Source organism: Oncorhynchus nerka, linkage group LG9a (assembly GCF_034236695.1).
Source record: "Oncorhynchus nerka isolate Pitt River linkage group LG9a, Oner_Uvic_2.0, whole genome shotgun sequence".
Lineage (NCBI taxonomy): Eukaryota > Metazoa > Chordata > Actinopteri > Salmoniformes > Salmonidae > Oncorhynchus > Oncorhynchus nerka.
This window is the reverse complement of record NC_088404.1, coordinates 48,933,250-48,957,859: the sequence shown is the minus strand read 5'-3', so window position 1 is coordinate 48,957,859 and position 24,610 is coordinate 48,933,250. Positions and strand designations below refer to the sequence as shown.

Here is a 24,610-nt window from a genome sequence, read left to right as displayed (position 1 = left end):
TCAACCTCTGAGCGAGTCCGCGATCTATAAAGTTTCCAGCTGCGCCTGAATCTACCAGTGCCTTATGCTGGAGAGAAGGAGAATAATTAAGGAAACAAATTAATAGGAACATGTGACCAACAGGAAACTCTGGGAGAGTGTGGTGCTTACTCACCTGGGGTGACCGATGAGTGTTCTGCCTGCCCTCACGATTCCCAGATGAATTCCTCCAGCACCGACCAGACGTGTGCCCTCTCCGGCCACAACTGGTACAGGAGGAGCTTCCTCCTCCGATCTCCCTTGACGCAGTCCCTCCTAGCTCCATCGGGATAGGGGCAGGATGATCAGGAGGTAGAACTGACAGGACCCTTTCAGAACGTCCACGAGCAGCTAGCAGATGGTCCAACCGGATCGACAGGTCTATCAGTCCATCCAGGCTAAGCGTAGTATCCCGACAGGCCAGCTCCCTACGGACGTCCTCTCTCAGGCTACACCTGTAATGGTCTATCAGGGCCCTGTCGTTCCACCCTGCTCCCGCAGCCAAGGTCCGGAACTCCAGCGCGAAGTCCTGCGCGCTCTTCGTCCCCTGTCTAAGATGGAACAATCTCTCACCCGCCGCCCGACCTTCTGGAGGGTGATCGAACACGGCCCTGAAACGGCGGATGAACTCCGGGTAGTTGTCCTTCGCTGAGTCGGGCCCGTTCCAGACCGCATTAGCCCACTCCAGGGCTCTACCGGTCAGGCAGGTGATGAGGACCCCTACTCTCTCCTCCTCCGAGGGGGCCGGCCGAACGGTGGCCAGGTAGAGGTCTAATTGCAGCAGGAATCCCTGGCACCCCGTCGCTGCTCCATCGTAATTCCTCGGAGGCGTCATGTGCAGAGCGCTGGAACCGGATCCAGATGGGGGAGATGGTAGAGTTGCTGGTAGGAGGGTCGGTGGGGTAGTAGTAGGGAAACCATTCCTCTCCCAACGATCCATCCTCTCCATCATCTGATCCATCGCTGATCCTAGGCGATGGAGGATGGACGTGTGATGTTGAACTCGCTCTTCCATAGTGGGAAGAGGAGTGGTCGCTGCTCCTGCTGACTCCATAGAAGGTGCGGGCTTCTGTTACGTGTAAATGAGTGAAGAGGTGTGGAGTCAGGCGCAGAGAGCAAAGGATGTGGGAAAAACAACACGCTTTAATGTCCTGGAAACATAACATGTACAAAAGTGGAAACACAAATGAACAGAAATATAAACGGACAGCGTGAAACCCAAATGCCAACCAAAATACACTCAAACAAAGAAACAGGAGAACAAGCCCGCACGAAACAGAAGCGGGCTGAACAGACTATATATAACCCTATCCTAACAACCAAACAAGAAACAGGTGCTACCAATTTGACAGAACTAAACAAACACAGAACAACGGATCGGCGATAGCTAGTAGACCGGCGACGACGACCGCCGAGCGCCACCCGAACAAGAAGGGGAGTCACCTTCGGTAATATTCGTGACACTCTCTAATGTCCATTGCTCGTGTTTCTTGGCCAAAGCAAATCTCTTCTTATTATTGGTGTCCTTTAGTAGTGTTTTTTTGCAGCAATTATACCATGAAGGACTGATTCACGCAGTCTACTCTGAACAGTTGATGTTGAGATGTGTCTCTGACATGAACTCTGAAGCATTTATTTGGGCTGCAATTTCTGTGGCTGGTAACTCTAATGAACTTATCCTCTACAGCAGAGGTAGCTCTGGGTCTTCCTTTCCTGTGGCGGTCCTCATGAGAGCCAGTTTCATCATAGCGCTTGATGGTTTTGTGACTGCACTTGAAGAAACTTTCAAAGTTCTTGAAATGTTGCGGATTGACTGACCTTCATGTTTTAAAGTAATGATAGACAGTCGTTTCTCTTTGCTTATTTGAGCAGTTCTTGCCATAATATAGACTTGGTATTTTACCAAATAGGGCTCTCCTCTGTATACCACACCTACCTTGTCACAACACAGCTGATCAGCTCAAATACATTAAGAAGGAAAGAAATTCCCCAAATTAACTTTTAACAAGGCACACATGGTAATTGAAATTAATTCCAGGTGACTTCATAACTAAGCTGGTTGAGAGAATGCCAAGAGTGTGCAAAGCTGTCATCAAGGCAAACTTTGAAGAATCTCAAATATAAAATATATTTTGATTTGTTTAACACTTTTTTTGGTTACCACATGATTCCATATGTGTTATTTCATACGTGTGATATCTTCACTATTATTCTACACTGTAGAAAATCGTAAAAAATAAAGAAAAACCCTTGAATAAGTAGGTGTGTCCAAACTTTTGACTGGTACTTTATAGATATAAAGTGGAGTGGCGGCAACAATTTAGCAGCAGTGCTTATGGATACAAAACATGCTCTTTTACATACAGTAGCTGCCTTGAGTTATACTGCAGACTAGAGACACAGACATACCTAGCTAGCGCTTTCAAAATACATTTTCACACTGTGCAGATGTCTAAATATATCAGTCCTAATGCTTCTCTTCATGCTATTGTATGGGTGTGATCTCACACCTCTGTTTATAGTCCTCCCACCCCAGGCCATAGCACTTGACTCTCCCTGATGTGTTTAATTACTGCATCTCATTCGTCGTGTGCAGGCCAAGGTTCTTTGAGGTATCCGGAAAAGGCATGGCAACTTGACCCGGGGCGAGTGGAATAACAAACACCCTGTGAGCCACGGCGGTAGGGATCAGAGGCGCATAAGTCTGTAGTTTATTTTTACTCTCTACCACAAATGTGTGGTTTCCCCCAGCCCCTCTCTCCTGTACCTCAGAGGTATTCAATAGTATGTAGCAGTAGCTGTTAGCCTGCCCACCCAAAACCAAATCTATTGTGTGTGCTGGACAGCTACATTTATATGTAACTGTCACAAGACACTATCGAATACATAATGAATGGAAGTGTCTTGTTGAATGCCTGAGTTGACGTATGTCTGTGTGTGTGTCAGCAGAATGCTGAGGGTCTGAAGGTGGGTGTGGCAGACCTGATCACCCAGTGGGTGAAGGGGAACCCAGATGGCACAAGCAGGAACTCGCCCCTGAGACCAGCTGTAAGTTTATCTCAGAACAGAGCTATGTACAGTATATATGGGTATACATGTACTGTATATGGCTCTGCATTTCACCAGTCTCCACCTGAGTAATCTTGGTTAACCCAGAACTAAAGTCTTGCATAGCTAGTTGGTCAGCTTCTTAATTATGTTCTGATTCCATAAGTGTTAAGAGAGGCGATGAAGAGATGCTAGAACGAGGAATGGAACCAGAACAAGGAGCTCCAACCTCTCTCTCTGCAAGTTACGGACAAGTTTATGGGCCAAATGTCCTCTCCCTTAATGAAAATCAAGATGCCAACACCTGCGAAATCATGATTTGTCTAAATAACATGTGACGAAAAACCCAAGCACCGGAACTAATGCTTAGCTATCAGTGCCCATAGTATAAAGAGATCTATAAAGAGATCTATGGTACCATTTATGTTTATGTATTCTGCTCACAAGAGATTACCTGTGGAATATACATTACCACAAACGGCTTCCCTGTCACTATTATCTAGCACTGGCATCCCCTTTACATAGGTGGCTTAAGGTTGGACACTGTTGTACGATGACACACGGGGTGTCGCATCCCCTTTACAGAGACTGAATCGTTTTCATCAAAATACAGCATTAGTGAAACATTTGTGTATCTACTTCCTTTACTTTCCTTCCTCCGTCTTCTCATTTCAACTCTCTTCATGTCCTCCCTTCTCAAGGTTACTGCTCTTTTCGCTTTCATTCCCTGTCCTCTCAGTTTCCTTCTGAACTCTTCCACACGTAAGTGTTTGCAGTACAGCTGTGTACAGGCATGCGGAGAATCAGAGGAGCGTTTGTGCAGTGAGCTTCATCCAAGGCTGCCCCCTTCTGGGGTGTAATTCTGTTGTGGCGGTTCAGAACCAAAGCCAAGAGGATTGCTTGTCTTGCATGGCTGACAAAATCATTTGATATACAGCTGAGTTTCTGTTTGGTGCTGTTCATTCCCCAGGATGTAAAAGCTGGTGACGTGATGCAGAAAAAGAACATGTGGGAGATCATTGGAGAAACATCCCCTGGGAGATTAGGGGCAAAGGTGAGTACGCTCACTCGCTCGCAGACATACACATACAGTATTTGAATATTCTGTGACAAACTCAGTGTATTTACTGTGGCAAATGATTTCTGTTCTAAATCAGTCCCTATGCTTTTCAGGGCAATCCATCTGGTAAAAGGTACAAATTTGTGATGACTGCTCATGGCAAGTATGCGAAGATTCCTGTTGATGATGATGAATATATGGATGAGTACACCAATGGAAAAGCAGGTGCGATAACTGGGTCTATACAATAATCATACACTTTAAAACATTACTGTAATTACCATGAGTAGTCCAATAATAACTCATATTTTCTTAGGCAAAAAACACCTTTTTATTCTGCTGGTTCTGCAGATAAAAACCAACAATTATAGACAAAATACCAGCTACAATTTAATAATATTTATTTTATCAAACACCAAAAGGGCAATAGCTTTGCCCTTGACCTTGCTCTGACCATTATCTTCACTACAGAATACATTTTCTCTATTTCATTCTGTAGTTCAAGATGAACTTTCTATGTCAAACATAAACCAAAATCAGCTTTTTCCTATTCAAGTTTTTTTTCTTTCTCTTTTATCAAAAATATATAGAAAATAACATTTACTGTACACTTATACAGATAAACATCAGATTGCAAAACGGTTGAACATCACTCTGTCAATAGGAGATAATGTTCTTAATCTTTTTATATAGTCCATGCATGAAACACAAACGTAAAGCATCAATAACAAGCTGACGAACCTAGAGAACCTTAAGGTCAAATGTCACTCTCAGCTCTTGACTATTCTGGGTACCTCGTTTGAAAGCTGCATATTTGAAAACTCTGTGAAACATGCTAAATTTAACTTTCACGTTAATCCTGCATTGATGTCAATTGGGAAATTCGTGGATCTCAAATTAGGAATCTGCCCTAAGTACTTACTGTATACATTTTTCTTCGCATTTATCATCACTTGCCTCCATATCCCACAAGGCCTCCCCCTGACCCCTCATCCATCCATGCCAAAGGTTAAACACTTCCTTCATATAGCTTCCTCATCTCCCAGGAGTTAGCAACCCAAGATCTCAAATAACACTCTCAATGACCTGTACTCCTAAAAAGGAAGATGGCAAAGCTGGCATTAGCATATGTAGTGTAATTAAACATTCTAACTTCTAAGAAGCGCCTGAATATCTAAAGTGTATTTGAAAAACGTGCGGAAATAGCACCATTTGGAGAAATATACACTCCTTCTACCTTCATCCTCTCTTCCTTTTTTCATCCTTATTTGGTTACGTTACTCTGAATCCCCTGGAGTCAGATTTCTTCCGATAACCAAATCCTACATCAATATACTGTTCAGTCTAGTTTTCAGTAGGTGGTGTGCCTAAATGCATTACACTACAGTCTCAGGACCACTTTTGAAAAAAAGATGTGTGGAGGTCTGCAAAAGTCATTCATTCTCCTATCATGGTTTAACAGTGGACAAAAAAGAAGCTCTGAGATTTACTTAATCTTTGTACATTTTAATCTCACGAGAGGTCTGAATTCCTTTAAGACAAAAATATATTTTTCCTTCTGCTCTGATTTTCAAGGTAATATTTTCATACTGTCAGAGAAAGAGACATTCAGACACATCCGTAACATAGTCAGATGTGAAGTTCAGACCACATTCTCTAAGAGACCGTCTTAAATATTGTACCCTGTGTCAAGCAGAGAGACTATTACACAGGACCTGTACATTATGACTACTATGTCTACACCTGTAAAACAAAACATTTAACAGAATTTTTCAAAATGTTTTTCTGTTAAATTTTTACCAGTCCAAAGAGACATGGTTTAAGGACAGGTGAACCCTCTAGCTGTTCTGTTAAAGTCTTTTGGTTCCTCATCTTTATTTTTACGCCCTATGAGACCCATCTCAAACACTGTCGAAATTTTTGTAAGTGGCCTTGATGCAGCCTCTCTTAGCCTTTTGGCATCAAACTTTGGGCTGAAAAGGAGGACAGGCAGACGATGGGCAAAGGATGGAATTTCTTTTGGTGCATCCTTTGGCTGCTCTTTTTTCTCCTCCTCACTTTTGCTAGCTTCAATCACCTGCATAATCTTCTCTTTAGAGGAGAACATATCAAAGAGAAGAGAATCCCACTTCTTTGCTGCCTTGGGAGGATCGTCAGCCGTTACAGCTGCCACCATGTCTTTAAATGACACCGTTTCATCCGTTTTCGCTTCACCTCCCTCCTGCTCAGTTCCCTTTGCGGTGTCTTTCATAGGATTTGATTCTGGGGACGTAGGTGGTTCTTCTTCCACCACCATATGCTTCTTGAGCCGTGACCAACCACTGAGTTTAGACTTCATCATGCCCTTTGGCTTTTGGATCACTTTAAGAAGGGGTGCAGCTGCTGGGGAAGAGTCTTTTCCCTCTTCCTTCTCTGTTGATGGTGTGATTGGAGCTGACACCGCCTTTTCAGGTTGGGCTTCTTGGTTATCCTTTGGCTTAGCCGGAGACTGAACAGCCACCAAAGGCTTCTCAGGAGCTGAGGTCTTTCCAAGTGGAGAAGAAGTAGTCGGCTTTGTCCCTGCTGGTTTAGACTCAGAGATTGCTTTGGTGGGCATTTTAGGCTCTGGTGATTCCTTTAACTCTTCTTGTTGTACCCTGGCTTTAGCCACAGGAGATTCTGTTTTTGAGACAGGAGGTATTGTCTTGCTGGCATCTTTGTTTGCAGCAGAAGGCACAGGGTGTTGGGTTTCTGTGGTGGGTGTCTTGGGTTTTGGGATGACTCCATAAATTGGGGTTTTAATCTCTGGTTTCTTAGCCTCGGGTGTTGGAGATTTAGCCCATGGTCTTGTGTTGGCCACAGTTTTAACCTTTGGTGTTTCTGAAACAGGAGTTGCCATTTTGCTGGTTACAGCTGTGGATACGCTTGGTTCTGAGACATCTTCAGCTTGTGTAACAACAATGATTGGAAGCAGAAGCTTATCTGCTGGAGTCGTGGATATTATGGCCTCATTTAAAGGGATTTTTTCCTTGGAGGATGCTTCCTGGTTGGACACCATGGGCAAAGGATGTGTTTTTACAAGTAACTCTTGGGTAGGTATGTTAGATGCTTCCAACCCTTGCGTTGTGGTTTTAGATTCCTCTAGAGCATGCGTCTTAGACCTGGATATGCCGAATGAAGGTGAGACACGTTGGATTCCACCATGGGCAACATATGCAGCAGGAGTCAACCCATAATATGTATGGGTTGATTTAGGGGCCACATATGTTGGTGTATTGGGCCTTTGAAATCCAATGGATGATACCCCAGCTGTGGGAGTCTTTGGCCTTTGATAACCTGCTGGTGGTTGTGGTCTTTGATACCCAACTACAGGTGTTGTTGACCTTTGATACCCGATTGTTGGAGTCATTGGTTTAGGCTCTTCATTCGAGGGTGTCTTGGGAATTTGATATCCATATGATGGTGCAGTAGGCTTTGGTGTCTCATTGGTTGGAGTCTTGGGCCTTTGATACCCATCTGAGGGTGCTGTAGATTTTGATGTGTCTTTGGTTGGAGTCTTGGGTCTTTGGTACCCATGTGAGGGTTCTGTAGGCTCTAGTGTTTTTTTTGTTGGAGTCTTGGGTCTTTGATAGGAGGGTGCAGTAGGCTTTAGTGTGATAATTGTTGGAGTATTGGGTCTTTGGTACCCATATGAGGGTGCTGTAGGCTTTAGTGTTTCTTTGGTTAGAGTCTTGGGTCTTTGATATGAGGGTTCTGTAGGAGTTGGTGTGACATTTGTTGGGGTCTTTGGTCTTTGATAGTCTAATGAAGCTGTAGAGGTCTTTGGTCTGGTAGACTCACCTATTAGAGCTTTTTGTCGAGGAGCCTCTGGTTTTAAAGTGTTTTCAGGAGGTGATTTAGGTGTAGGAGTCTCTTTTGATGTCACTTCCCCATTTGGAGTTCTTGCACCCTGACTAGTTGATGGTGATGTTGAAGGCTCAGACATTGGCAGATTTTGAGAACTAGACAAAGATGGATTGGCAGAATTAGAACCAGGTGTTGGTGTTTTAGATCTATGTGAATCTATAGTAATGGGTGAGACAGCAAATAAAAGTGGGTTGGGTCTTGATATTTCAAAAACAGGTGTTTTGGCACGGGACACACGATATGAGGGTGTCTTAGGTCGACCTAAATTAGTTCTTGGTGTTAAAAAGTCATGAGTTGGCGTTTTAGCTCTTTTCACTTCAGATGTAGGCGTTGCACTCCTTTGGATTTCAGGTCTGGACGTTAAACCTCTTTTTACCCCAGATGTAGGTGTTGCACTCCTTTTGACTTCAGGTGTCGGTGTTAAACTTCTTTTGATTTCCGATGTCGGCGTTGTACCTTGATTCATTTTAGACGTTGCAACTCTTTTGATTTCTGATGTCAAAGTTAAATTGCTTTTCACTTCAGATGCCGGTGTTGCACTCCTTCTGATTTCAGCTGTTGGTGTTATTTCCCATCTGATGTCTGGTGTGGGTGTTCTACTCCGAGGTAATGTGTCTGCAGTAAATGTCTTTCCAGTGTAATCATGCAGGGGGGACTTAGATGCAGTATATACCCGAATTTGACGGACATCAAACATCGGTTTGGGTGCTTTTAGTGTAGCTTCGGTAGCTTTAAACCGTGGACTTGGACTTTTGCGGTGTATTACTACTGGGGCTAGTCGCAGAGTAGGTTGTGTGGCAGCAGAAGTGACTGTGACAAGAGCAACTGGAGCAGGGACTGGAGGTGCAATTTGAGCAGCAGTTGTGATTGTCACTTCAGGCACAGAGGAAGTTGGCACAGGCGTTGTGGGTGCCACTGCATGTGAGACTGGCCCTGGAATGGGTGATGGAGTTGTTGGAGTAAATGTGTAGAGTGGGGCCACATGCTGGGAGAAGGTGGGTCCTGGAGCAGCATATGGCTTTGGGGAGAACCTTGTTGTACCACCAAAAGTGGCTCCTCGTTGTTGCGGGTAAGGGGATGGCACATGCCGATAGGCTGGCCTGACAGCGAATCTGGGGTGCTGTGTGTAGAAGGGTGCATCTGGGGTTTTAGGAGGGGTTGAGTGATCACTGTGTTCCAAGTCAGGGCTTGCTTCATTCACAGGGGAGAGGTTTGAGCGGAAAGGGACCGGTGTCTTTGTCGTTTCAGGGGAAGCTTTTTTCTTGATTTTTTTCTCTGTTTTCTTGAGTAGTTTCTGGAGTCTAACATTTTCCTTGCCAGGCTTGGGCAGTAGAGCTGGAGGGTACTGCTGGGACAGCAGGCCTGGTTCAGTGACATTGCTATAACTGGCAGCCATGAGCAGTTTAACCCCCTGAAAAGAATATAAGACAGTGTGAGGAATATTTCTTTGGTTATCAATGATATGGTATTGTGTTAGAAGAAAAGGGGCAGTTTACAATCAATTCAACCCTCCTTAGAGATGCTCTCCACCCCCAAATTCAACGTATCCTGAGAGCTGCTCTCCACCCCCAAATTCAATGTATCCTTAGAGCTGCTCTCCACCCCCAAATTCAACAGCACCTTAGAGCTGCTCTCTACACCCAAATTCAACAGCCCCTTAGAGCTGCTCTCTACCCCCATCTCGGCCCATGGTATACACACTTAGAAAAAAAGGTGCTAAATAGAACCATATAGGGTTCTTCATTTTGCGTAGGGTTCTACCTAGAACCCTCTGTGATGGGTTCTTCCTAGAACCTTTTATAAATGGTTCTATGAAGAACCCTTTTATTATCTTAAGATCCTTCCTAAAACCGTCTATGAAGTGTTCTACCCAGAACCCTTATCTTCTTCCTAGAACCCTCTGAATGGTTCCACCAGCCATATTAGTATTTACAATACATAACACATACCATAATGCCTTTCTTTGAGGGCCACAGTGGTGGTGTTATAAAACAATTATTTTTAATTAAAAAAATGTTGGGCCTTACTGCCATTAGCCCATACAAACGCATTGAATAACAGATTCACTACATGGAACAACAGATAGTCCCCCCCAAAAAAATCTAAAGGAAGTTTGTTCTGAAGTGTTTGTCCTATATCTAAGCAATATACAGTGCCTTGCAAAGGTATTCACCCCCTTGGCGTTTTTCCTATTTTGTTGCATTACAACCTGTAATTTAAATGTATTTTTATTTGGATTTCATGTAATGGACATACACAAAATAGTCCTAAATAGTCCAATAGTCTAAATAGGTGAAGTGAAATGAAAAATATTACTTGTTTCAAAAAAATTGAAAAGTGGTGTGTGCATGTGTATTCACCCCCTTTGCTATGAAGCCCCTAAATAAGATCTGGTTAATTAAATAAAGTCCACCTGTGTGCAATCTAAGTGTCACATGATCTGTCAGATGATCTCAGTATATATACACCTGTTCTGAATGAGTCTGCAACACCACTAAGCAAGGGGCCAAGGAGACCACGGACCTCTCCAAACAGGTCAGGAACAAAGTTGTGGAGAAATACAGATTAGGGTTGGGTTATAAAAAAATATCAGAAACTTTGAACATCCCTCGGAGCACCATTAAATCCATTATTAAAAAATGGAAAGAATATGGCACCACAACAAACCTGCCAAGAGAGAGCCGCCCACCAAAACTCACGGACCAGGCAAGGAGGCATTAATCAGAGAGGCAACAAAAAAAACACAGATAACCCTGAAGGAGCTGCAAAGCTCCACAGTGGAAAGTACCTTTCCATAGGACCACTTTATGCCGTACACTCCACAGAGCTGGGCTTGACGGAAGTGTGGCCAGAAAAAAGCCATTGCTTAAAGAAAAAAATAAGCAAAAACATTTGGTGTTCGCCAAAAGGCATGTGGGAGACTCCCCAAACATATGGAAGAGGGTACGCTGTTCAGATGAGACTAAAATTGAGCTTTTTGGCAATCAAGAAAAACGCTATGTCTGGCACAAACCCAACACCTCTCATCACCCCAAGAAAAGCATCCCCACAGTGAAGCATGGTGGTGGCAGCACCATGCTGTGGGGATTCTTGTCATCAGCAGGGACTGGGAAATTGCTCAGATTTGAAGGATTGATGGATGGCGCTAGATACGGGGAAATTATTGAGGGAAACCTGTTTCAGTCTTCCAGAGATTTGCGACTGGGACGGTGGTTCACCTTCCAGCAGGACAATGATCCTAAACATACTGCTAAAGCAACACTCGAGTGGTTTAAGGGGAAACATTTAAATGTTTTGGAATGGCCTCGTCAAAGCCCAGACCTCAATCCAATTGAGAATCTTTGGTATGACTTATAGATTGCTGTACACCAGCAGGAACCCATCCAACTTGAAGGAGTTGGAGCAGTTTTGCCTTGAAGAATGGGCAGAAATCCCAGTGGCTAGATGTGCCAAGCTAATAGAGACATATCCCAAGAGACTTGCAGCTGTAATTTCTGCAAAATGTGTCCCTACAAAGTATTGACTTTGGGGGGGGTGAATAGTTATGCACGCTCAAGTTTTCTGTTTTTTTGTCTTATTTCTTGTTTTTCACAACAACAAAAAAATAATTTTGCATCTTCAAAATGGTAGGCATGTTATGCAAATCAAATGATAAAAAAACAAAATTATATTTTAATTTCAGGTTTTAAGGCAACAAAATAGGAGAAATTCGTATGGCACTGTAAGAAAGATCAGGAAACATTTGTTATATATATTTTTTAACATGTTTTTAACCCCCTGTTTTTGGCACTAAACACCCAACATGTACATGTTCGTGAGAGTCTCACCTTTACACATAGTAGTGTGTAGCCCATACTGTTCAGATGCTACAGACAGAAGTTGGCAGATCAACTGTACCAACTTCAGACAAGTCCCAAGACGCTTGTGGGCAAAACGGAGTCATAGAACAAAACGGAGAAAACCATCATGTTCCATAGAGTGGTAATAATATACTGAACAAAAATATAAACGCAATATGTAAAGTGTTGGTCCCATGTTTCATGAGCTCAAATAAAAGATCCCAAAAATGATTTGTCAAATTTTTGGGCAGAAATGAGTTTATATTCCTGTTAGTGAGAATTTCTCCTTTACCAAGATAATCCATCCATCTGACAGGTGTGGCATATCAAGGAACTGATTAAACAGCATGATCATTACACAGGTGCACCTTCTGCTGGGGACAATAAAAGGCCACTGTAAAATGTGCAGTTTTGTCACACACCACAATGCCACAGATCTCTCAAGCCTTAAGGAAGAGTGCAATTGGCATGCTGACTGCAGGAATGTCCACCAGAACTGTTGGCAGAGATTTTAATGTTAATTTCTCTACCATAAGCCGCCTCCGTTGTTTTAGAGAATTTGGCTGTCCATCCAACCGGCCTCACGCAGACCAAACCAAGCCATCCCAGGACTTCCACATCCGGCTTCTTCCCCTGCAGGATTGTCTGAGACCAGACAACTGATGAAACAAGAACATTTCTGTCTGTAATAAATCCCTTTCGTGGGGAAAAACTAATTCTGATTGGCTGGGCCTGGCTACCCTGTGGGTGGGCCTAGCTCCCAAGTGGGTGACCCTATGCCCTCCTAGGCCCACCCATGGTTGCGCCCCTGCACAGTCATATGAAATCCATAGATTAGGGTCTAATGACATTATTTCAATTGACTGATTTCCTGAACTGAAATGTAACTCGGTAAAATTGTTGAAATTATTGCATGTTGCGTTTATATTTTTGTTCAGTATAGTTTGTAGGCCAAACCGTTTGGAAACTACAGATGATTTTTTGAGAAAAACAATTATCGGGTCTCATGGTCTGACAAAACACCACTCTAGCTCTGTCACCTTTCACCGCAGATGCAGAAGTGCGACATAGTCGGATGCGGTGGATTGCGATATCTCTAGTTTAAACTGACAGATTTTTATGGGGATTTTTTTATTATGCTAATTAGATTTCCACGGGTGTGGACATTGACCAGAGTTGTTTTTAATCACTTGCAACCTGCTTTCAGAATGACTGCCAGGGTAGGGAAAATGTATATATGAGACTACCTAAACCATCTAAACTGGAACAACCATCTCAGTAACGAGTGCAATAATTCTTGCTACTAACAGATTGGATTAGTTTAGAAAAACCTATGTTATTTATCTTTATGTGGCATAAGATCAGTCAATACTTGTACATGCAATAACACAGATAGTTAGGCAAACAATTCTAAAAATCGACCTGCTGTAGAGCATGCTGGAAAATATGATAATAATGGGCATGGTTTTGAGTGTTTTACTCAGCACATAGTAAAAATAACACAATCTCACTCCAACACACCAACACATGGGGTTATTTTATATCACTGAGTGTTAATTTACCTCTTTACAGAATTAGGGCTCTATTCAATCTGCGTTGCGGAAGTTCAGCATATTGAAATTTAAAGGCAATGTTCCCGCTTTAGAGGAGACTGCATTCACCGTAAATGCTGCATATCGGCCGGCTGCGACACAGCCCGGGATCAAACCCGGATCTGCAGTGACGCCTCTAGCACTGCGATGTAGTGCCTTAGACCACTGTGCCGGGAGGCCTCAGGAAGAGTCTGGGTGGTTCCAAACTTCTTCCAATTAAGAATGATGGAGGCCACTGTGTTCTTGGGGACCTTTAATACTGCAGATTTTTTTTGTTACCCTCCCCCAGATCTGTGCCTCGACACAACCCTGTCTCTGAGCTCTACGGACATTTCCTTCAACCTCATGGCTTGTTTTTTTCTCTGACATGCACTATCAACTGTGGGACCTTATATAGACAGGTGTGTGCCTTTCCAAATCATGTCCATTCAATTGAATTTAACACAGGTGGACTCCAATAACGTTGCAGAAACAGGATGCACCTGAGCTCAATTTCGAGTCTCATAGCAAAGGGTCTGAATACTTATGTAAATAAGGAATTTCTGTTTATTTTATTTTATTGAATTAGCAAACATTTCTAAAACCCTGTTTTTGCTTTGTCATTATGGGGTATTGTGTGTTGATTGATGAGGGGGAAAAATTATGTAATCCATTTTAGAATAAGGCTGTAACGTAACAAAATGTGGAAAGAATCAAGGGGTCTGAATACTTTCCGAAGGCATTTTACAGTTTAAAACATTTTTGAAAACTCTACAGGGTTCAGGTTTAAACACTGAGGTAAACACTAACGCTCAAGTCACTACAGAAAGAAAGAAAAATACAATAAAAAGCTTATTCAAATTCAGAAGGGTTCTATGTCGAACCTTGCCTTCCAAAGAACCTTCGTCTTCCAAACCCTGGTCCCTCTGCAAATAACCCTTTTGGAACCCTTTTTTTCTAAGAGTGTAGATCAGTGGCTGACTTATTCATTGACCATCAAAAACATAATCAACACACCATTGGTAAACAAACATCTGAATACTTTTTTATTTCTTTTTCAGACCTACCCCATGGTGAATATTGAAAAACATGTGTTGGTGGCAAAGACTTTCTTCTCAAGACGGTATGAACTTCAACAACACCGTTTGCTTGTCAGCCAACCCTGTGATGATATCCTGAAGTAGCATACCTTTATACCTTTCCTACCACCTTTAGTAGGTAACTTTAGAGAACTTTTAAAAATGGTTAGCCGTTGTTTTTGTTTTGTATGTCTGTATATTCAGTTTGTACAAAGCAATGAGAACTCCCCAATTCCATTTAATCTCCAGACATGTACAAAACATCTGCTGTTTCCGTGACATAGACTGACCAGATTAATCCAGGTGAATGCTATGACCCCTTATTGATGTCACTTGTTTAAGTCACTTCCATAGGTGTAGATTAAGGGGAGGAGACACATTAAAGAAGGATTTTTAAGCCTTAAGACAATTTAGACATGTATTGTGTGTGTTCCATTCATGCACCGGTTTGTGTCAAGAACTGCAACGTTCCTGTGTGTTTCACGCTCAACAGTTTCTGGTGTGTATCAAGAATGGTCCACCACCCAAAGGACATCCAGCCAACTTGACACAATTGTGGGCAGCATTGGAGTCAACATGGGCCAGCATCCCTGTGAAACGCTTTTGACACCTTGTAGAGTCCATGCCAGACAAATTGAGAAAGTTCTGAGGGCAAAAGTGTGTGTGTGGGGAGGGATTAATATTAGGAAGGTGCCCTTAATGTTTTGTACACTCGGTGTATATTTGGTTACTTGTCAAAAGTATATGCCACATATGTTAATGTATATACAGTATGAATGTTTGTTTTTTACTCAATGGTTGTTTCTCTTCTTTGTTTATGCCATTGAAAAGTATTAGGTGAATGCATTTACAGTACATGTATGTTGGAAATTATGCAGAAAGGAACATAAAACCCAAGCTTAGAATATGAAATGGTAACTCTTTGTCATATTTCCAGGTTTGGGAAGTTTAGTCACTGAGCCCGTTATTTGTAATATTATGTTTAAAAAATGTGTTTTTCTTCTGGCATTTATTTGAGCACAGAGATTATCCAGACATCCGCATGAATAAGGTGTTAAACACTAGGCTACACTGGCTTTTAAGCGATTCATCTATTTTTTTTTTCATGCATAAAATTCTGCATTGAAATGCCTAATTGTTTTTTGGTAACTGAATAACCTGGTAAGAGAACATTGCTTGTCTGTCAAATTATTTCCACTTTATTTCACACATATTAACATTTCATCCTGCCATTTAACCATGATTCTGTTTCCAGTGATGCACACTGGGGTTTTTCACATCCTTACTTATGCTACTAATGTGACAATATTGTGATTACTTCTTTTTTTGTGTTAAAACTTTATTTACCTTAAACCTATTTGTTTCTGACATGAAATAAAGCATTTTGTACGATGATGTATGTATTTGGTTCGTAGCATTTTGTTCAGTACATTTTACGCAGCTAGACAACTGCCATTTGCAGAGGATAAAGAGGCGTAGTGAGTGGAAAGCGAAGGAGGGCAGTCAAGTTTAACACTCCCTGCAATTAAGGCCTCACAGCTGATACTGGAAGGTTCCTTGGCCTAATTTTAGGCAGAGAGTAGAGAGGAGGGCTGCTGATCACCTGCTCCCTTCTATAGATGCTCAGTCATGTCCTGTACAGGCAGGGTGCATCACTTTCACTCGACGGGGACAGTAAATCAATGGCCGAGAAAATACCTGAGGGGCTGCTTATGCATATCAGATAGAACCTAAGAGCATATATTGGTCTAATTACTGTACTGTACATAACAACAAGGCAAAGTAATGTGTGAAGACACTGACACTTGTGCCTGTGGGTTTACTGTACAAATTACCAATAAAGATCAAATATACCAAAAACTATGTTGCTGGTATATTACATGTTTTTATATTCTGTATTACTGTGACACTATGAGGTCTGGGCAGTTAGATACTGTTACTGTGACAGTGTGAGGTCTGACTGGCAGCCATACTTGGCCTGCAACCTACAGGTCCAAGTATTGATTGAGAGTGAAAGTGAATGTTGAGCATTTGACCCCCGTGATGTCACTTGTGGTCATGGCCATTTGAGTAGGTCAGAGTTTTGTTATGCACAGTAAACAAATGATATAATTGGAAGATCTTGACCCGTATCTTTTTTAAACCTTGATGGCTGTAAACCTTTTAAAGTTCAGACCTTGATAGCTGTATTTAGATTGAAAAGGAATGTCATAAGCCTACAAGTCAGGATATCATATTTATCTCTCACAACCTTCTTTCTTGTTTAATAATGGAAATTGCATGTATAATGGCACATCAAATACCTTTTTACTTAAATATTTTTTTTTATGTAGGTTTGTATGATTTAGGCCAGGGACACTAAACTACTATTTGAGAAGGTACGGTCACACAAATGTCCTAGGTGGCAAAGGTCCGGATGGATATTGTCTATTATTGGTGTATTGAGAAAAAAAACTGCTCGCAACCCATGTGACCCCAAACTGTTAAAACTGTTTACACCCCTCTCGTTGATCATAGACAAAATGTTTGCCATTCTTGAGGCTAGGGGTCAGAATTTTCACTTTTGGATAAATAGCATGCCCAATTTCAATTTCCTGCTACTCATGCCAATAATATAAGATATGCATATTATTCATAGATTTTGATATAAAACACTCTGAAGTTTCTAAAACTGTTTGAATCATGTCTGTGAGTATAACAGAACTTATGTAGCAGGCAAAACCCTGAGGACTAACTGTTCAGAATGTTTTTATTTTGCCTCTCTCTGTTCCCTGGCTGTTATTGCCAAGGGATATTTCTTAGGAACCTGTTTTCAGTTCCTACCGCTTCCACTGGATGTCACCAGTCTTTGGAATTTGATTGAGGTTATTCCTTTGTGCAATGAAGAAGTAGGCCAACTAGGAACTGGGTACACTTTTGTGAGTTGCGCAAGATGTGAAAAGTGGCGCCGGTTTGTTTTCATTCCTGTATTGAACACAGATTGCCCCATCTACAATTTGATCGATTATTAACGTTTAAAAATACCTAAAGTTGTATTACAAAAGTAGTTTGAAATATTTTGGCAAAGTTTATAGGCAACTTTTGAAATATTTTGTAGTGACGTTGCGTTTTTTGTAAGCTGTTTTTTTTCTGGATCAAACGCGCTTTAGAAATGGACATTTTGGATATATATGGATGGAATTAATCAAACAAAAGGACCTTTTGTGATGTTTATGGGACATATTGGAGTGCCAACAAAAGAAGCTCGTCAAAGGTAATGCATGTTTTATATTTTATTTCAGCGTTTTGTGTAGCGCCTGCAGGGTTGAAATATGCTAACTCCTTTGTTTACTGCTGGTGCAGATGGTGCAGGCTATCAGATAATAGCTTCTTATGCTTTCGCCGAAAAGCATTTTAAAAGTCTGACATGTTGGCTGGATTCACAACGAGTGTAGCTTTAATTGAGTATCTTACATGTGTGATTTAATGAAATTTTGAATTTGATAGTATTTCATTTGAATTTGGCGTTCTGCACTTTCCCTGGCAATTGGCCAGTTGAGATATTTGCGTCCCGCCCATCCCTAACTAGTTTTAAAGCTCATTTGCTGCAATTCTACCTATTTTGCCATGGGGCGGAGAGAAAAGTGTGCAGATTTAAAGCACATTTCCTGCAATTCTACACGTCTTGACATGTCGAGGCCCCTGGGCACATAATATGGCCATGATAACTACAAGATTTAGATAGCTGGTTAGCCTAGCTGGTTAGCCTAAATTACCTACCTAGCTAACATGGGCTAGTAATTGATCAATTCTATATTTTTGACATGTTAGAAATAGCTCTCTATGGTCTGTCAGTGAATGACATGACAAGAGGAAAACTGATTATGCACTACCAAATTTCGAAATTGCACCATGTGCATTCCACTACTACAACTTTCAGCAGCATCATTAAGTTGAAAGCCTGACTGAGTTCAAGTCAGTACACGCGGTCCATGTTCCGGATCTGGACCGCGGTCCATCAGTTGAATATGGCTGTTTGAGGCCTCTGCTAGTAGTCAAACTCAAATGTAGGCCACTTCTGATCATGTTTTAAAGGGGCCACTCTGCTACAGTAACAGAGACTGGACCTGCCTCCTGATACATGAGAGGAGGTCATCCTTTTAAGGCTCTGGTAGGTTAGGCTTTTGGAGCACCTCCAAGATGCAAGTTCAAAAGAGGAAAGGGTAATAATAGCCATGCATCATACAATGGCTTTTGGGTGTCCACCTTAGGTGGGAAGAAAAATCTCCCATCCCCTACCCCTAAAAACATGCACATGCATTTAGTTAATGAGCACATGATCAGTAAAGCTATAAAAAATATATATAACAGCATTGAGCTTACCAGGTAATGCTTACTACAGTTGACAAACACGCTGGACAGGGGAGTCCCCTTACATTTGAAGAAGCAAAAACATTTACAGATTCAACTTAAAACACTGTACCAGCTTGTACTTCAACAATAAACATTCTACCACCCTGTGTGTTATATGTTCATAGGTTAACATATACAAGTAGTGTAGGAGTATCGCGTAGGAGTATCAGAACATAAACCATTATTGTTTTAACCATGATGCTATCTCGTTCCAGTTATGACTCCTGGAATGCAACACCCGAAATACAAAGCTTTAACATTGCATCGAAAATCCCTTTGCTCTTTGAAGACATGTCAAATAGTTGTAGCCATAATGGGGCTACAGTATATAATACAGCCTCCTGGGGGCTGGCTTCAACAGCTCTAACACTGTCTCAGTGCTCTACCACCCAGCCAATAGCATAAACACATTACTACGAGCTGTCGAAAATAAATTGTAGTGTATTTACCTGTGTGACTGCTGCTTGGGGGTCGGCCGGCTGCTGCCTGCTTGTCCCAGCCCGGAGTGTCAGAGCGGAAGGCTCATGTTGAGCGCAACTATACCCCCTTCCTACAAATGGAAGGGCCAGTCTCCATGGCAGTCCAAAAATAAAATCTGAGCCCTAAGCTCAGAATGTGCTCGGTCGTGTCAGCGCGCTAACTGCGACCGTCAGCCAGTCAGGGGGTGGCCATAGCACCTTAGATATCACCACCCCTCGCTGCGGCGACCAGATCCTCCTCTCTGAAAAATACTCTTTCAGAGTGGCGCCCCCTGCAGAAAAGCATGAGCCAGCTCAGCTCAAGAAGCTTTTCTCTGCCAATTCGCCCGAAATGTTAACCAATCACAGCTCCAGCCAGGGCACAGCATGGTCCGCCTAATACATCAGTCCAATCAGGCACCCATAACACAGTTAAAGAGGGAAATTCATGATATCGCATATCTGTAAGGGTCTTAATGAAGCTAGAAAAATGAGAAACATTCTCAGTATGACAGTTAGTTCTTAGAGCACTGGGCCCGTATCCACAAAACCTCTCAGGGTATGAGTGCTGATCTAGGATCAGTTTCATATCATAATAAATAAGATTATATGGACAGGTGGGGACCTGATCCTAGATCATCTCTCCTACTCTGAGACACTTTGTGGATACGGGCCCTGGTGAGAATCTAATGCACACAAATACAAGACACAGCCACAGTAATCTTCCCATTATAGAATACTTCATAAATAGGCTATAATGGGAAGATTACTATGGTTGTGTCTTGTATTTGCGTGAATTAGACCCACTGGTCAGTCCAAATACTATTTTAAAGCTGCTGAAGACCCTGAAAGTTGATTCAGCAAATAATGTAAAGTGTTGAAAAAGTACAGACTGTCCACAGATCCTGTCCTCATTTGACCGGGCCATTGGCATACATTATGTCTATGTACAGTATCAATCTGATCTCCCACTCCTGTGGGAAAGGAACAAGTCTACAATCTGATTGCCTCGACTGACGTTCCTCTTGGGTTAATTTTGCTTGCCTAATGTGATGGCAAATATAGCAACAGGGGCGTTGGCTGTCCCTCTCCAAACTTGAGCCTCCCTCCCTACCCCACAATTTATCCATTTCCTTATTAAGTGCCGGGTGTAAGACGTCAAGACATCCCCATTGGGGCCTCGCCTCCGACGCTTCCTTGTCCAATAGGGACCTTCCTTGGATCAAATGTCACTATAACAGAAGGACATAATCAGGGTTGTAATTCTGCAGAACCTTACAGCCAGTCTCAGCCACCAGGGAGCTCACTTCTTCTTTCCGCTATTCTGAGGTAAGAGAGAGAGAGTGAGAGTGGTTGGAAGGAAGAGAGAGTGAGTGGAACAAGAGAAGGAGTGAGTGAGTGAGTGAGTGAGTGAGTGAGTGAGTGAGTGAGTGAGTGAGTGAGTGAGTGAGTGAGTGAGTGAGTGAGTGAGTGAGTGAGTGAGTGAGTGAGTGAGTGAGTGAGTGAGTGAGTGAGTGAGTGAGTGAGTGAGTGGGTGAGTGGGTGAGTGAGTTAGATAGATTGATAAAGAGCTTCAGATCAAGTGCACAGCTCAGGGCCCCCCTAGCTGTCTCCTTTCAAGAACAGCTGAATCCACACGTGCAAAACCACTGCCACTGTGTTGGAACACTCAGGCTTTAAAGCAGTCGGCTGCTCCATAGTAATGTTGAGGTCAAGGGTGAAAGGACCCACCAGGGGGATAGGGACAGGTGAAGGGAACATACAGGTTTCTACATAAGCTTCTAGCTTAACTTGAGCAAGATTGTGGGTGTCTATTTGTGCAAGAATATAATTATTGAAAGCCACTTGGCATGTAAAATGAAGTGTCAACATTTTGTGTCAAGAAATGCTGGTATATGTGTGAAAGTCTGTTCTTGTTGTTCTTGTTAGATTAAGCGCTAAAATTGACTTGGGTGCTACAAGGTTTCTGGGGGTGAGGCCTGGCTCCAACAGGCTGTCGCAAGCCTGGGATTTAAAAATGGTCCTCGAAGACATGTAGCTATGTTGTAGAGCTGATGCAATGGTTTAAATCAAAATGGAAGCTAAGATGAGGGAATCTTAGAGATATGCTCCATGTTACCTCAATGTTAGGATTGAGAACAGTCTTGTTAGCACTATACTGGTCTTTTGTGATGTGGTTAACAGATAGCTGGACACATCTAGTGGACAGAAATGTTTGCGTGTTGTACGTCACAGCAAAGTCAGTGATAGTTTAATAGAGAGAAAGGTGTGACATTCTGTTATTCTGGAGACCTGTGAACTAGGAGAACGTGGTGGCACGTTGAACCTTCCATACTTATAGGCTAAACACATAGACACTCTACTAATGTTACAGGGCCCATTGAGTAATAGCCTGATTTGTGAAATCAACCCAGAAATCTATAGCTATGATAATATGATTGCATTTTCAAGAATCAACCTTTGACTTTCAGTCTTTCGCATTGTCAAACAGTTTCATGTTCTTTCATTATTCCCTATGTCCCCGTTTTTATTTTTTTTTATCTTTAACAAGTTAATACGACATAATGGAATCATGTAAAAGTGGCTGAAATGCCTATGAGAGGGAGATGTCCACATAAGGAAATTAAATGGGAATTACTGACACTATTCCAAGAGAAAGAACCTGATCTGTGCTTTGGAAATCGGATCCTGGACCCATTTCTTAAAGACATTTGCAGCTGTCTGTTTAGGAATAGTTGTAATGTGTGAGTAGGCCTCTAGGGTGGCCCAGTTATAGAAGTTATGCTTTACAAATGCAAAGGTGAAGTGTTTTGTGAACATCCTTGTAATGCACGCTAATCAGTTCAAAATGTGTAACTTTGGGGATTTATCAGATAATGATACATTGTCTGACAAGATAACATTAAGTTGCAAAACAAACTAAATCAGAAGCAAAAGGCTAGCCATGGCTTACTAAATTGGTCTAGAAGGGACCGAATCCCTTTAAAATGTTGATAAAGAGTTAGATCGTCATGTTTCTAAAGATGCATGTATTCTAGCACCTATGTTGAGGCATGGAATTTGACCAAGATATTAAGTTAACTTGAAGACCTTAGATTTTGACCTTCACATTGACCTGTGGTCTCGTGGAACATGGGAAGGGGGGGGAGGGAGGGAGGTAAAAAGAAAAAGGCCATGAATATTTGCATGGGTACCTTCTCATTTATTGTCTGAGAAGCAGAATTGGCAGCGTGTGGAATTTCAGTATATTTTCCTAACACTAATTAGAAAACAGATATAAAAATGTGCAGATTTAGAGCTTGGTAGATTCAAAAGCAATCCCTTTACAAATTCAGCTAATTTTTCTGTACTACAATTTATTCAAAAATGTCGGCAAAATGTTCCCCCATTAGGGTTGGGTTCTGGTAATGGGAGAAGACATTTTACAGTCTGGCATCGATCATAACCCCATGCTATAAATAATGCTAGTGACTTGAGTGTTGCCTCCTTGGCGTCTTAGTGAAAGTGTCTCTCTTTCTTCCCTTGTACCTCAGGTGCAAAGTCCACTGTCACCATGTCTGACACAGAGGAAGTGTAAGTATTTGCAGCATTATTTTGCATCCTCATGATTACCTCATCCAGATTTCATTTTGGTGAGTTGTTTTTGACTGCCTGACTAAACTTGCAATATCTTTTTCTATCCTTTTTCTATCCTTTCACAGCGAGGGTAAGTTACATTATTACTATGTTATTGCCCTCTATCATTATTGTATCTTTCCATGATCATAGTCATTTTAAATGGGTAATTGCTCAATCGTATGCTGAAACATTCTGTATGTTTTGTTAACCAATGCCTAACTGATTTCAATCCTCAATGTAGAATAGTTAAACGCAATGGAGAAACCTGGCTGGATTCCTTAGGTTTCAAGTTGTGTTCAAAACTGCCCTCTGTAGCACAACATGTAGAGAAAGCCATGACTTAGTCATGACTTATTGATGAATGGTTTCAGGGGCCAATGTTGATAACAGGCCATTGACTAAATTGAGCATGATGCATTTAAATGAATTAACGCATTCCTTTAAATGATTTTCTAAATGTCAGAGCACATCCATCCACTCGTCTGTTAGCAACAGGTCCCTGCAACTCTCTAGACCTTTTACAGTTATACTGTCCTCCTAGTTTGTACACATTCTGTCTGAGTAAAAATGCATATCTCCTCTTTAGGGAGGGCTATAAATCAATCCTATTAAACTATCAGGCCTTGAAATGTTTTGTCAGCTCAAAAGTCTTCCCAAGAGACCTGATTTAACAGCACTTTGTGAACTGCCAATTGATCAGCTATGGAGGACTGTATTGTGTATGCATACAACTGATCCCTACTGTACCCATATTTACAGTATATAATGTATATAGTAAATATTATATTATATACTGATATATTGGATGCAGACGGATTCTTTTGGTAACACTATTGTTTTACTCCTTTCTTTCTCCAAAATTGTTGTTTATATCCGTGGAGGCGAGGGAGAAGGTAAAAAACACGCGCAGACAATGAAAATGTTCATGTCATCTATACTAATTTGTCAGCTGTTTCGCTCTTGATCCTCAGTGTGCTTGAGGATGTGTGTTCAACTCATTCGATCTTCATGTAGCTCATAGCATGTTGGATATTGCTAATGCTACCACTTTACCTCACTTCATCAGACTTTAACTTGAACATACAATATGGTCATTGCGGAAAATATTATCTACAGAGTAAGAAACTACAGGCTCATGTCAGACTAGATATGCCAAATTAGAAGATACCTCGTCGGCAAACAAACCTTCGTAATTGGCAGAAGTGTTTGTATAGTAGAAAAGTAGCAAGGTCAATTTCAGGTCCCTGTATGTAGGAAACATGAACACATTGTCCAATATTGCCTCTATTGATCTATTCATTGAACCCTGAACTCTTTCTCCTGCTTGCTATTTTCTCTGCCTCATATAGCGCCACCCGTTGGTTACGCCCATGAACTCATCTCCTCTTTTAACCTCCATATCTCTCTTCTGTTCTAAATAACTCACCATCTTTCTCATGCTTCCATTCATTAACCTCTCCATTCACCTTCCTCTCCCTGGTTACTCACTGCATGTTGTGTAGCCATAGCAGAAGAAGTAGTTGAAGAGGTAGTTGAAGAGGTAGTAGAAGAAGAAGTGGTAGAGGAAGAGGTAGAAGTGGCCCCAGAGGCAGCCCCAGAACCAGAGGCAGAGCCTGAGCCAGAGCCCGAGCCAGAGGCAGAG

The 24,610-nt window shown here is 42.0% G+C and overlaps 2 protein-coding genes across 7 annotated transcripts in view; one reads left to right on the top strand and one right to left on the bottom strand.

Annotated features, from left to right (window-relative positions):
- LOC115134458 (non-muscle caldesmon-like) overlaps positions 1 to 15,897 on the top strand; it is a 77,407-nt gene extending 61,510 nt beyond the window's left edge. For 2 of the 4 annotated variants that reach the window (XM_029668445.2, XM_029668446.2), the window contains 4 exons: positions 2,968 to 3,066; positions 4,037 to 4,120; positions 4,240 to 4,351; positions 14,483 to 15,897. In XM_029668445.2, coding sequence (XP_029524305.2) covers positions 2,968 to 3,066; positions 4,037 to 4,120; positions 4,240 to 4,351; positions 14,483 to 14,505 — 318 coding nt within the window. In that variant the 3' untranslated portion in view covers positions 14,506 to 15,897. The remainder of the gene's footprint in view (positions 1 to 2,967; positions 3,067 to 4,036; positions 4,121 to 4,239; positions 4,352 to 14,482) is intronic. The other 2 variants (XM_065022660.1, XM_029668447.2) reach the window with 2 other exon arrangements.
- Positions 1,142 to 19,603, bottom strand: LOC115134456 (mucin-2-like). Of its 3 annotated transcripts, XM_029668441.2 has the most exons (3): positions 19,342 to 19,603; positions 18,863 to 18,910; positions 1,142 to 9,422 (listed from the first exon to the last, which is right to left on the bottom strand). In XM_029668441.2, the coding sequence occupies exon 3, from the start codon at positions 9,405 to 9,407 to the stop codon at positions 5,946 to 5,948; it is 3,462 nt and encodes a 1,153-aa protein (XP_029524301.1). In that variant the 5' UTR covers positions 9,408 to 9,422; positions 18,863 to 18,910; positions 19,342 to 19,603; the 3' UTR covers positions 1,142 to 5,945. The 3 variants fall into 3 exon arrangements, with proteins under 3 accessions (XP_029524301.1, XP_029524302.1, XP_064878730.1); XM_029668442.2 differs by lacking the exon at positions 18,863 to 18,910; XM_065022658.1 differs by lacking the exons at positions 18,863 to 18,910; positions 19,342 to 19,603 and adding an exon at positions 11,839 to 11,880.
- Positions 19,604 to 24,610: the final 5,007 nt, after the last annotated feature.